The sequence below is a fragment of the Cebidichthys violaceus genome, unplaced genomic scaffold (genome assembly GCF_023349555.1).
Source record: "Cebidichthys violaceus isolate CVI_PGR_0920_01 unplaced genomic scaffold, fCebVio1.0.p SCAF_25, whole genome shotgun sequence".
NCBI lineage: Eukaryota > Metazoa > Chordata > Actinopteri > Perciformes > Stichaeidae > Cebidichthys > Cebidichthys violaceus.
This window is the reverse complement of record NW_027176428.1, coordinates 913,102-926,781: the sequence shown is the minus strand read 5'-3', so window position 1 is coordinate 926,781 and position 13,680 is coordinate 913,102. Positions and strand designations below refer to the sequence as shown.

At 42.6% G+C, this 13,680-nt stretch overlaps 1 protein-coding gene across 1 annotated transcript; it reads right to left on the bottom strand.

Moving 5' to 3' along the window:
* Window positions 1–10,258: 10,258 nt before the first annotated feature.
* On the bottom strand, window positions 10,259–13,455 carry LOC137879537 (potassium channel subfamily K member 15-like). Its single transcript, XM_068720317.1, has 3 exons — window positions 13,173–13,455; window positions 10,720–11,306; window positions 10,259–10,578 (listed from the first exon to the last, which is right to left on the bottom strand). The coding sequence occupies exons 1-3, from the start codon at window positions 13,453–13,455 to the stop codon at window positions 10,327–10,329; spliced, it is 1,122 nt and encodes a 373-aa protein (XP_068576418.1). The 3' UTR covers window positions 10,259–10,326.
* Window positions 13,456–13,680: the final 225 nt, after the last annotated feature.

Genomic DNA, 13,680 nt, shown 5'->3' with positions numbered 1-13,680 from the left:
TCCAACCCTGGTCTGGTAAAAAAAAAATTCACAGTTAGATGTGAAAATATGCTTGCTGGACCCCCCTGCCTCTCTCTGCTGTTGCTCAGTGCTATTCCGAGTCTGTCGCTGTGTGACAAAAAGTCTGAACAAACTTTTAAATTACTAGCCCTTTTGATCTAATATGAGTGAAGATTCAGCAACTTTCTCAACTGAAATGTGATGTTGGCAGACTGCTGAGGTGAAATAATTAAAAGTTTACTCAAATATTTCACCTGTTTCCTAATCGGGGGGGAAAGGAAAAGCATCGTGCGCATAGGATTGTGGGTGTTTTAAAAGCCCTGAGGTCTCAGTCCTCGGAAGAATTTGAAGGACGCTCGGAACTCGTTGAACAATCCTTCGGCGTGACTCGATGACGAAGCATCTTTGAAATTCAGCCATTGAAGGATCCTTCTTTGACATTCAGATAACACCATCTTGACCCACGTTGACACTGTTAGTTCTGTCACCACTGTTGCTGAGCTAGCCGTCGCCATGTTGGAAGCCGTGTGGAGGCAATCCCTCAGTTATAGATATGATCAGAATTTGGAATTTAGCACATTTAAACAATACATTTCAAGTTATGGGATTTGGGTATAAAATAAAATCATTTACGAGTTATAATCCTGAATAAAAAATCCGCAGTGGCCTTAAATCTGATGTTTAGCGCTCTCCGATGCGGCGCAGCTAATCAAAAGGCTGCAAAGAAAGACAGCTAAACCACGAGACAAAACCAAAACCAAGGCATGCTTGCATTTCTTTGGTGTTTCAAAGTGTAAGATGTGTTTTATCTCTTAATGACTTGCACCTGGTGAACAACTGGTGTTTTGTGTGTGTTCTGAATAGCAATTATGTAAAGTGTCAAAGGAGCTATTATATAATAAGTAATTTTCCATAACAATCAGGTTCTCTGTATTGTTTTCCCTTGACACGTTCACACGTTCCTTTCTGTGGTTATAACAGATAATAGCTGGGCACTGACCTTGTGTTAAACAAGACCCGATTCTTATTCTAACGCTCGCCTCCTCCACAGGACTACATGTGTTAGTGTCACATTCAAGTGCCATTATGCAAAACCCGAAGAAAAAAAATTATCTCTATAGCCACACATTTAAAAACCCAAAGTCAGCATCCTCACTCTAAATTGCAAGATCTCAGCTTTCTTGAGTTTCTTGTGGGTTCGTCTATATTCTTGTTAGAGAGAGTGAGTGACTTGGAGGATCTCTGCAGGTGGCGGAGCTGTTTGGGGACGATGAGCGATGGTGTGTCGTGGGACCATCTTTAATTCAGATGTCTCATGGTTCTGTGGTGGAGAGAAAACAAGAGATTTAAGATACAAGATTGATGCTCAAGTGGGAGGCGTGCACAGCCAGTGTGAGTCACACAGCTGAGGCATCATGCAACAAAACAAGCGGTAGATTTGCAGTTCATATGTCATTGCGAATCGATCGCCTGGGCTGTCTGGTTTGGTTGTTTTATTCGTAAATCACATCAGACGCTGTCTTTTTATGTGTTTGGTTGTGCTGAATTGTGGCTGACATATTGACATATTAACATAAAATACAGGTGAAATTAATATTTCAGAATTTGTCGAGCGAAGGACACTTTCGATACATAATAAACATGGCTGGAAACCCCCAAGAGGGCCCTGCGGCAAAAAAAAACCAACCCCCGGCTGACTCCTCTTCCTCTTCCTCTCACTTTCTGAGCATTGGGTCAACTTCAAGGACCTGTCAAAGAGGCAAACACGTGGCAGAATAATTTGGAGCCCAAGAAACCAACCGGTTCTGTGTCAGTTAGTTGAAGAAGCATAACAACTGTATTTGAAATGACACATGCTATAGCCTAGTATATGAATATGAAGAGGGGAACTACCTTTAACTTGAGTTACGGAGCAAATTACTAATTCATGCGCACAAATTTAAAAAGAAATGATCCCGACATTTGCCTGGTAGTGTCATTTCAAATTCTGTAATTAATCCTGCCAGAAGAAGAGGGTCAAGAAGTCATATAAATCAAAAGATTTCTATTCATTGTAAACTAAAATGTGCTCACTAAAATGTGTCATTTTTATTATGGGACATCTTGTTGATATTTACCTTATGGTGATGTCAGGGGGTGACCAAAACCAACTAAGAATCATCTATTGGCGACTTTGAACATTCATCCATAATTGCCATTCTTTGGCCCGTCATACAGAAAGACAAGCCCTCCTAGCATAACACACTACCAACACATGGCTGGATCCCATGTTGTGTGAGTCTTTATCTTTTTATACATTTTTCATGGCAAAAGCAGGAGCTTATAGAGATTCAGTGTACGTGGACGCTTACCAACACGGTGTCTTGTATTCTGGTCTTCTAGCTGAAGTGTGCGTGGCCATCATCCAACGCTCCCTAACCGGCAAAACAAAGACATCCTTCAGGGGGTTGAAGGTAACTGCAAGGAGAGGTGTGATTGGAGCGAGACTGCAGGTGCTTGAATGAATTGTATGTACAGCGGTTCCCATGTTCCCCCGGAGACAGCGCACCTCAGAGAATCCAACACAAAGGAATAAAAGAAACACAAATCGGAAGAAAACGTTGCGTAATCTCATTTGCCTGCTAATCTGATTACTCCCAACGTCACATATATTCACATTTTGGCAAGCCCATTTAAATCCTGCTGTTCCAAGTCCACTTAAAAAAAACTATTATAAAAATGAATTGAAGTCCGATGGACACCATCAGTACAAAAACACTATAAACTGGTGTTTTTGTATGGTTGTCCTTCAAGAGAACTGGTTAATCACAATACCAAGCCCTGAGAGGCTTGATTCATTAATACAGTTTGAGATTCTCTTTTGCTGCTTTTTCCCCCCTTTGTTCCACCACCTCATACACTACTACACCACCTCATACTACACAGTTCTTCTGTTTTGTTTGAAGTTATTGTTCAATCAAAGGTAAACGCTTCCATAACCTGGTGTTTCTATTATGATAAAAAAAATGAAATAACAAACAAAACATCCACACATTACTATGAATGAGCGGGAGAGTTCATGGACTCAAGTCAGAACTTTACATTGATTTCTGATCTTTTCATACCAGCAATATTATAATAACGCAATGAGAAGTGCCGGTAACTGACATAATATGCCATACGGGAGGCACTTAAATAGAGTCGTTATATACCACATGTTTCTATTTTAGGCAGCATGAAGGAATAACGACAACCTGCGAGTGACATCTGTTGTTAAACTGTCAAAAGGATGGGTGTGTTGTGTGACAGTGTATACAAAGTGCTAAACTTATCTAATATTGTCTGAGGTGTGTGTTTCTTTTTTTTTTGTGACAACCTGTTTGAGTTTAGGACCTTATCCACCGCTTTTGTTAAGTTAAGCCACTTAGACCTCAGAACACTCGCTTATCACATTCCATATGTTGAGATCATCTGCGACGGACAACAATTGTGTTATCCAATATTTGGCTTCGCAATCCAAACTTCCACAGCTAAACTAATGTACCGCTGCCACCAGCACTCTTCATAGTTGCCTTGGAAACGAAAACTTGCGGTAGCTTGTCTGTTTAGTGAAAGTGAAGTAATTGATGCATTATATGCTAATCAGAAATAACAGTGTGGGTAGGATGGTGTGGATGTTCACTCAGTTGGCATACCAAGCAGATGCAGATGAGTGTAAAGCTGTCGGTTTCCTGGGCAGACCTTTGATGATGAATGCCAGACGCAGCTCTGCTGATGGAAACGTCTGCTTCCTGCTCAGCAGACCAGCAAAGGCGCAGTCAATGGAATATTAAAATCATTATATCAGAAAATGAAAAAAAAATAGTAATAGAGTGTTGGAGGCGGGAAATGGTGGCGCGATAAAACAGCAGTGATTGTTCAAAAGGAACCATTTCATCCGCCTGGGATCAGATGGTGCTGTGGTCATCGCTGATCTTCTCAGTGCAGGTAAAACGTATTTGTTTTTGGTGGACAATTGAATGTTCTGCTGAAATATAAGATTATTTTAATTGGTTGTGAGACTTAATAAGGTCCTAATAGAGGAACACATGCAGGAAAATATGCCACATTAAACTGCATCACTTTTATGTCACCGTGTGGACGGCGACTTAAATGGCTAAAAAGATTATCCCTCTTATCATTGTTTCTCTTTAATGTTATCATCTATTCCCAAAAGTGTGCCCCCTAATGAGCATGGCTCTATAAGGAAAAAATGTATACAGCGTTGCCTCAAGATACAGTAGCAATGATTTTAGGCTCCTGACAGTTGTCGGGGAGAAGAAAAAAAAAGAGATGAAAATGGAATTAAACTGAAGTGTAGTATTGTGAATTATTTAGTGCAGAGGCTGTAGCAAAGATCTGACTACTTGCTCATTTAGGAAGATTAACAGATGTGGCAAATCACTTTGCTGTCAATCTTTTACAGTTCCGAGCTGAAGAACTATGAATAAATCGGATGTCATATCTCCACCGGGAACTATTCTTTATATCTTCCTCTTTTCCTCTCTTCCCTGCACAGTATGTCTAAAAATAAAAAAGGATGCATTTGTTATCCAACTCGACTGAGGGCCATTGTGTTGCATTTTTCTCTTTGGCCTTATCTCATTCATTCAAATTCTGCCCCGACAGCAACTTCTGAATCAGTCTTACTGATTACAGGAGGAAACACATTTGTGCAAGTTCCATATAGAGCTGCACATAATGAGAAAAAATATGGCGCTGCTGCCGGACAGCAGATAAGTGTGACCTGTACGACAATGGGAGGATACCAGCCACAGATTCAGTAGAATAGACCGCTGTCCTCATCTCACGATGACGTATACCTCTTCAAACTGGACTTCTGTTTAACATTGCTGAGACTCTTGTGTACCTTTACCGTCACAATAAGACTTTGTCCCACCTCACATCTTTAAAACCTGTCCTCGAACTGAGGGGCACTCAGACCCAAATGAAGACACTTTCACACAGACATTAATCTGCCACTGGTCGCAGCCTTGCTTTATGGGCACAGATATACTGTCTAAGGAGAATGAGAACCTCACTTCACCACCTCCTCCCACCTCTCTTTCTCCCATCTCTCCCTCCATCTCCGAGCCACTGTTTAGACAGGAAGTCGTGTGCTCAGAGAAGCTGTTGTCTTGTTAAATGGTGCAACCGAGGAGGAAATGGATAACAGCCAACCTTGGTAATTGTACAGACTCAATCACTGGGAATGATTTGGCTCAAAGGCCACTCTCCTTTTAGGCGGCTTTATCAGTTAGCGCTGTCGTGCCTTGTACAGCTTTGCCTCAACTTCTTTGTTATGTGACAAACTAGAGTCCCCCCTCGAGTCCCCCGTAGACCCCCTAGTTGCTGCGTGAGGCTAAATGCTAACATCAGCGTGTCAACATTGACTGCTAACCAGCTGAGGTTTAGCAGATATGTTTACCATGTTCCCCATCTTAGTTTAACCTGTTAGCATGCTAACTTTTGCTTTTTAGCACTTAGCACAAAGAACAGCTGAGCTTGAGAATGTCATTAGTTTTGAAGAAATGTAGTATCGGACAAATGTCAATTCTGATCTGCGCTAGTGGAAAAGTTAAAAGATCACCAAAGTCTTTGCATTTCATCCTGAGGGGTGCTTGAATATTTTTAGCAAATCTTTCCTCAATCCATCCAATAAATGTCAAGTCATTTCACTTTGAACCATAGACTGTATATAAGAAGCGGAGGTAGTCACTGTGACGTCACCCACGGTTGTGGACTACAGTTTAGAAGCCTTGACTTTGGCATTTTGGCCGTCTTGGTTTTTTGTAGCCAAAACTGTCACAAGAGGGAGAGATGAGTACAAACAAAAACTGAATAAGACATTTTGTAGGCGACCAAAATGTTACAGTTAACTTTCATAAACTGAAAACACACCGTGAAAGGTTAGAGTTATAAGACAAAAACAACGCTGTGGCAGCGACCTGTCACTGACAAGGTAGCCTTTCCCTAAAGCATACTCTGCTTTATGGTCTATTTTACTGTAAATAGGACCGTAATTTATTAAATGATTTATTGAAGAAGACTTGAGACCATAAAATCATGTTTATAATGTTTATTGAGGTAATAAATCGAATGAGGAGTAGGGTCATTTTCTCATAGACTTCTATGCAATCTGTCTTTAAGGCACTTCGACATTGGCTACACTTTTCAGACCCGGAGGTTATCGTCTGCTCTGAACCTCAAATGTCAACCTCAGGGTGGCGCTAGAAGAAGAAGCATTGATCAACATGAATGGCTCTGCAAAATTATATTACGATAAACGCAATAGTTTGATATTTCAGTCTGGACCAACCACTGCCAAACATACCTGTGAAAACACTTCTATAGGATATCAATTCAGTGGAGCATTTTGCATTAAAATGGAAAGACGAGGGAGCGTTTGACAGTGTCTTGTTTGACCAGTAAGTCAAACACCCGAGGCACACTAATGTGGTTACATGGAGGCTTGGGTCTCCTTGCTGGGAGGTGACATGGACATCATGAACAAACACAGAAAGTGGTTTTATTCACTTTACTTATGATAGCTGTTATCAAATTGGGATGTCATTATTGCAGTGATGTAGGCCCATCAATTAGAGGGTGATTCAACCTCTCCTTTATATACATATTATCCTTAGTTTAAACTACAAGTGATGGAGCAGCGGGATCCTTTTGACACAAAATGGCAAAGAGGCACAGTGTCAAACACAGCCTCTGATTGGAGAAGACAACCACGGAGTAAAAACAGCCTTTATTACACTGTTCGACACAAGCAGCAAATTGGCTGGAAATTAAAACTAATGAGCAATTACCCAACCAATGAACTCCTATTAATGTCTGTTTTCTCAATGCTCTCCAACTGAATCCTAATTTCTACTTATTTAATCAATCTGAATAAATACGACACTTGTTTTTAGTTCCTTAATCTTTCATTGTTTTTCACTGTGAGCCACGGAGAATCTGCGTTTCCATTTTGATAAACATCCAAGAAAATAATCTCCGAGCTCTTCTTGAAAGACTGCGAATGCAGCATACACGAACATATTTCTCCATAATCAAAACATGGCACCCGCTATTGGTTCAGTTTATTTATACATTCATGAATACTTAATATGCATGCGGCTTGTATTATGAATGTCCTGCCCCTTATTTCTGCCATATAAAATGTATTATTTACCCTTTACAAAGAGAAGAGTTGCACTCTGCTTGAACCGACGGCTTGTTTCCTATTTAATCTGGTATCCCTTACCATGCAACTGCACATGAAAGGCCCTTCAACACGGGACGGTAATGACTTAACAGGGTGTGTTCACAAAGAGAAATCTTTACCAATATAATCAATTATTCACCCGCTCTCTCGGTCCTGAACAGCTATGATACAGCAGAGGATAAACATGCATGCAATGCTTCGGTGATGAATTCAACACTGTAATCAATGAGCAGTGAGGTAAACTGAAGGTTATTGTTGTTGTTTTTAATGAACTCGAGCATTGCTGTGTGGGCTTTAACATTTTGAATTACAAGTTTATAGATTTTCAGTCACTTTCTCTCCAACAGAGCTGAGCATAATGTTCAGCAACCTCAGCAGAGCTTACTGAGGAACCTCTGTGAAGATCCATCATTAAAGAAAGCAAAAACATAATATCAAAATGACCGGACTTCCCGCAGGACTGCTTTTCCGTAAATGTGAACAGATGGTCGTGTGTGTGCGTGGAAAGTAGACTCACCGACAGGATGTGGCTGTTTTAAAGAGATCACTACCACCACCCTCAGCTCACCACCTGTAACAACATACGCAGGTCTTTGTGTCAAAGTAAAGCCAATTCATTTTACACTATCATATGCCTCGTCTGTGTTTTTTTTGAAGATAGGCCTTGGTACAAACTTTTCAGGCCCACAGTGTTGGTGCAGCAACAGTCACAGATATGAGGAGGCATCTTATGCATCACAACAGAATAAAGTGAAGCGCCATCTGCAATATTATTGGGGTAATTATGGAAATTACACACCAGCTTTCATCATTTATAAAGTAGTGATCTTTGTGTTCGTTGTTCTATCCTTTCTGGTTGATAGTGGAAGCTCATAGGCGTCTTTACGCTTGACTGAAAAGCTGGTGCTCGCATATCTAGCATCTGAACATCTATTCTCTCTGAAGTCACAGTTCATGCTGTCAGATGAAAACAAAGTCCTGCTGTCATGCTTTAATTCCTTATGCAAAGGTGACGGCACGCGCCTCTGAGGACAAAGTCCCATCCCCTGTGTGCTGAAACACACACATATAAGAATATAAGGTGCATTTGCATTACTGCTATTCTTGTGGTTATACAAATTCCAAAATAAAACGTTATCGTGCAAAGACAAAGCAAACAGGACTGCCTGTGTTGCAGAAGTCCTCCTGGTGTTCACATAGACCAATGCTGCCCCCTAGTGTCAGAACTGGGAGCAAGAGGAAATTAGACGCAAGTCACTGCTGGTTACCACTGGAGGTTCCTGTTAATAACATAATGAAATGCAAAACGTAAGTGATCCTTCAGTTGACCCTTCACAGGGAGGTCAAAGTACAGGTCAGATGCAGATTCCTGAAATATTAACAAGAGCAGATAATAATTGCAAATGAAGCCATCTTGGGGAGTTGGCAGTAGGCAACCTCTTCTGATTTTAAAATGAGCCGTGGAGCAGCACCCCTGGAGCTTCGGTGACGTTTTGTCAGCGGTGTTCTTCATCGGGGCAGATGTAGATGCCTACAATGCAGGAATATGGCTCCTCGCGTTAATAATGGACAGACCCTTAACCACTGGTTCTTCTTCACAGTACAGCAAATGTGAGGTGTAAATTGGTCAGTGATTTGATCATTACAATAACAACCAGCACGGTTGTTGTAATTGAGGTCAAGGACCTGAGAACGGCTGCTCTCAACAATGCGTCTACCCTGCTGATTTAAGTGGAAAGAAAAGAAATGTTAATGTGATGCTGCAAATATGACGACACCTGTTAAAATGTGTTTTGAAGATCCGAGATCAAACTATGAGCGATTAACATACTCCTCTTATTTTCTCTTGTGCCAGATTAAACACTAAGCTACAAATCAGAGATTTAAAGGGTCACTGACACACAAGTTTAGTATTGTATTTCAGGAAAGTTGGGTAACTCACAAACTGAAGATGACAAGATTTCCTGATTGTTCGTCTAGCACAGCCTACATTACCAATAATGCAACCAATAGTATCCTTTTGATTGACCCTCCCTGTCTGGTTAATTAATGCCAACCTTTTCCCATCCATATCCAGATCGTAACGCAGGCTTTCTGTTCTATATTTTCTAACCTCAAGCCCAATTCAAGTCAACCCTAATGATGTAATCAGCTGATGATGTCATCATGTTTTTTTTCCCAGACCTTACAAAGCTCCTCCAAAGCCACAGAGGCCGTTTCTCACAGGCTGAGTTGTACTCTTCATGACCTGTAAACTGACTCACATGTGTAAAATCGGTGAAGTGCCCTTTTAATTAAATTTTGAGTATATGCCTTACTTTATACATAAAACGAAAAAAAGAAAGTTGTTTTAAATCTAAAAAGTCTGATTAAATTCACAATTTCCTTGTCTCATGGTTAGAATTAAGAATCTAGCGTGAATAATAGCACTGTGTGATTTAACCACACATCTAAAAAGGCAATTAAACACTCATTTGGAGACATTTGTAATTTGCGACTTTTTAGTGCGACTGCTCATATTCCATTCTTTGTTGACACACTCATTCATCACAGAGAAGTCTGGACTGGATGCCGCCTTCAGACAATCACCGCTCACTGTACCGTACTACGTGTCAGTGTCCAGTTTTCCACTGCACTGAGCAATGAGGATGGAAATGTTACCAAGGGAACCTGCCGGAGCGACGGTGTGTACGTTTCTACCGGAGGACGCTGATAATTACACAGTGGAAATAACTGAATGTCACAGGTGACAACACGGCAGAAAGTATGACCATTAAAATATGACTGCCGATAACCAAACCTTTCTCAGGGACCTTTACACACATTTCCTGCAGATTTACATAACACAGGGACAGTAATAGTGGAAAACATGGGTATCACATACTTTAATTATTTTCTTTAACACATTTCTCTTTACAATATTATTCAAAAATGAAAAAATATATTATAAACTGTAAAGGATTTTCATGATATGCTACATTGTATCTGGTGGCAAATAATGCTACATTCATAGGACTAGGAAAATCAGAGGTCTGTGGTGTGTATAAAAAGTCCAGAACAAAAGGCTACACTAAGTCAAAAGGTGCAGAGCGTTATAAGGACTTCCTCCTGGTGTGAGGACGGTTCTTGCCCAGACAGAGAGCGACGCTGCAGGGGGAGGCCTGTGACAACGTGGTGCAGGAGCTGCAAGAGGCACGGTCCACCCTGTAGGAGATGGAGTTGTAAAAGACGGGGTTGCTGTGGCCGCCCGGCTGGTCGCTGCGAGGCGGGGAGGGGCTGTCGTAAATGTCCGGGCCACAGCACACGCAGGACAACAAGGCCCTGAGTCTGCTGGGTTCTGAGCGCTTTGGGTGCTTAGAAAAAACAAGTCTGCGCTCGTCGAGGGGGGAGGCGAGGAGATTCATACAGCTGGTGCCCCCCTCCATGGGAAGGCTCAGGTTGCACAGGCTGCTGTGTCCGTCTTCTCCGTCGTCTTTATAGCTGACACCGGCAGTTTCTGCCTCCTCCTCCTCCTCCCCCGACACCTCCCCATCCCCCCGCGTGTCCTTCGGCTGCGTTCCCTGCTCCTCTACCACGGCTTCAGGCCTCGCGTCAGGCTCCTCAGTGCTGACAGTGAGAAACCTCAGGACCACCAGGTTAAGAAAAGCCCCGATGACCGTCAGCCCCACCAAAATGTACATGAAGCTGAATGCCACGTAGGGGGGTCGCTTCTGGAGGGCATTTGTCTTCTGCAGGGCCACAAAGTCCCCAAATCCGATGGTGGTGAGCGTGACGAAGCAGTAGTAGTAGGCATTAAAGAAGGTCCAGTCCTCGAAGTGGGAGAAGGCAGCGGCTCCGATGCCCAGGGTGCTCATGCAGGACAGCAGACCCACCAGGACCATGTTCCCCATGGACACCTCGGTCTTCCGTAAACCCAGGCCCCGCTTGGCTCTGCGCAGGAGGTAGCGGACAACGGTGTTGATCCTCTCGCCCAGGCTCTGGAACATGACCAGGGTCAGAGGGATGCCCAAGACTGCGTAAAACATACAGAAGGCCTTGCCAGCGTCAGTGCGTGGAGCAGCGTGGCCATAACCTACAAAGTCACAGCATATTGCAGGTCACATAATGTCGAGTACTACTGTTTAATGTCTAGAAAGATTCACAGTCACCACCAAGTGTCAAAGTAGGTCTTAAACACTGATCAAAGCAGAGCAAGTTTGATTTACTGTACCTAGCTAGTTCCATGGTTAAACCTTCATGAATCAATATATAATGCTTAATGTGAACCTGCTCATTGTGACACAATCACTGAGAGTTTAACACCTACTCGTTTGGACAGGCATTTCCAAAGCTAGCACCTGTAGCTGGTGAAGAAAGACCAACAATGGTCTGCGTGTTTTGATGTTTTTCTGCCCCCTACTGGCCAAAACGTGACGAATGCAGCTTTAAAGAAGAGTGTAAGGTGGGTAGACAGGGAATACATGCTTATAAAATCTGTAATATAAGACAATGAATCTTATGTTACAACTTTTTATCATGAAAAACGTTTCATCATCAAAAGCCCTGCGCACCCACACAGGTGTTTTCACTTAGTCCGGCTCGTTAGAAATGCTGGAATTGAGGTTACCAAACCACAAGAACTAATAAAAATGAATGAAATGTGTAGCCTCTCACACGCTAACGGTGCGGCGAAGTTACACCTGGTGTCCTACAAATATTTGCTCCGTCATCCATTCACTTCTAGCGGTTCCTGTTTTGGTGAGACCTCCAGCCGGCTCCAGCGGACTCACGCTTTCAGTCAGTCAGCCAATAGGAACACTGATTGGAGAAGTGCTTTTTCTAGCACGTTTAGTACATTATCACACCACCGAACTACAAACTTTAGCATTCCCATACACTGTTTACAGTGTGTGATCGGTCTGATCAACATTCATCTGAACTCCCCATCAGAACATTGTGTCCTTTTTGCATGCGGGATAATTTAATTGAACGGAAGTTCTTTGGGGTACATTTTTTGCCAGGTACTTCAAAAAGAAATCCAGCTGCTGTTCTACCATTAGCAGTAGATGCAAGAACATTCAAGGAGATACTCCACCGGAAATCTAGTAATCGAGTAACAAACAGTCACCATCTGAACAGCTCAAAGGCAGCTGTAAGCTGTAAGAGTTTCATCCTCAATGTGACCAGATCTCTGTGGAAAAAAAGTATTGAAAAGTCCACAGAAACGTATCAAAATTAGTATAATGTACTTTGCTCTCCATATGCTCACTGTGTTCCAGTTATATCTTCATCAAAACGTGGCTTAATGGGTCTACATTAAAAGGCCTACCATCTCAATCCTCACTCAGGACTGTTACACTGGAAAACATGAACTATTGTCTCAAGCTATTCTCAAGTTTGAGGTTTAAGACAGAAACAGTGTATTTTTTCCCAACGTACGCACGTGGGTGTAAAGAAGAGAAGCGAAACATATTGTATGAGAAGTTTTGAGGAATTTTAAAGAAGTTTCATAATGTTTTGATATTTTGAACCCAATGTGAAAACTGGTCACTATTAGAATTCATAGTGTACGTGTTAACTTTCAACCCTACTGGTGGTAATGTTTCACAAGAACAAGGGTAAAATATCCCTTTTAGTGACCGTAAATGTCACTTAAAGGGATGTTGTTGTTTTCAAAGTGCTAATCGATGGGAAGTCGTTAAAAGGCAAAAGCAAACTTCAGTTCCTATTTGCAAAATCACACACAACATGCATGTCGCATTATGTAACACCTCACAGTGCATCGCAGCCCTTTAAAGTTTCAACCTGTTCCTCTAGTAAGTGGACCTATATCAGGGCTCCACCTTTAAACAGAGCGGACAAACACAAACATGCGTCATGGCCTATATGTTGTTTTTTTTTTTTGGGGGGGGGGGGGGGGGTTCCAGATAAGAAGCGGGTATGGAGAAATCATAATTACCAATTGTTGTGATTACAGTGATGGCAAAGTAAAAAGAGCCGGCTAACTTCCACTGCCTCCCGGCGCGGTGCGGCTCCGACTGGAGGACCAGCCTCTCGATGGCTCCGTAGTCCTCCTCCGTGAAGCCGAACTTCTTCTTCAGCCCGTTCAGCTTCTGCTCCAGCGCCCTTTTCCTGGAACTCTCGCTGTCCGACTCCAGCGCGTCAAAGACGGCGGCTCCTATGAGCAGGTAGCAAACAATGGAGAGGATGAGAGAGAGGGTCCTGATGTTCTGCGTCTTCATCCTCAACTCCGGAGTGCGCGCGGAGCGGGGGTGGGGGAGGGGGGTGAGGAGGAGGGGAGGGAGTGTTCAGAAGTGACCTGAGCTCAACTCAGGCAGCAACTTGCCTTTTTCCACAGGACGTTAGTCGCTCACAACAGGACCTCATTCACTGTAAATGAGGTCCAGGTGAACTCACGCACACGTGGACCCGGTCTACAGAGGTCCGTCCCTCTTGCGCTTACTGTA

Excerpts from the sequence above, each read along its gene's own strand:
- LOC137879537 (XM_068720317.1), bottom strand. The coding sequence starts at position 13,455 with ATGAAGACGCAGAACATCAGGACCCTCTCTCTCATCCTCTCCATTGTT. Across the intron at positions 11,307-13,172 it reads CACTGTAATCACAACAATTG|GTTATGGCCACGCTGCTCCA; the intron begins GTAATTATGATT and ends GTGACTTTGTAG. Across the intron at positions 10,579-10,719 it reads AGGAGGCAGAAACTGCCGGT|CGCTCAGAACCCAGCAGACT; the intron begins GTCAGCTATAAA and ends AAGCACCCAAAG.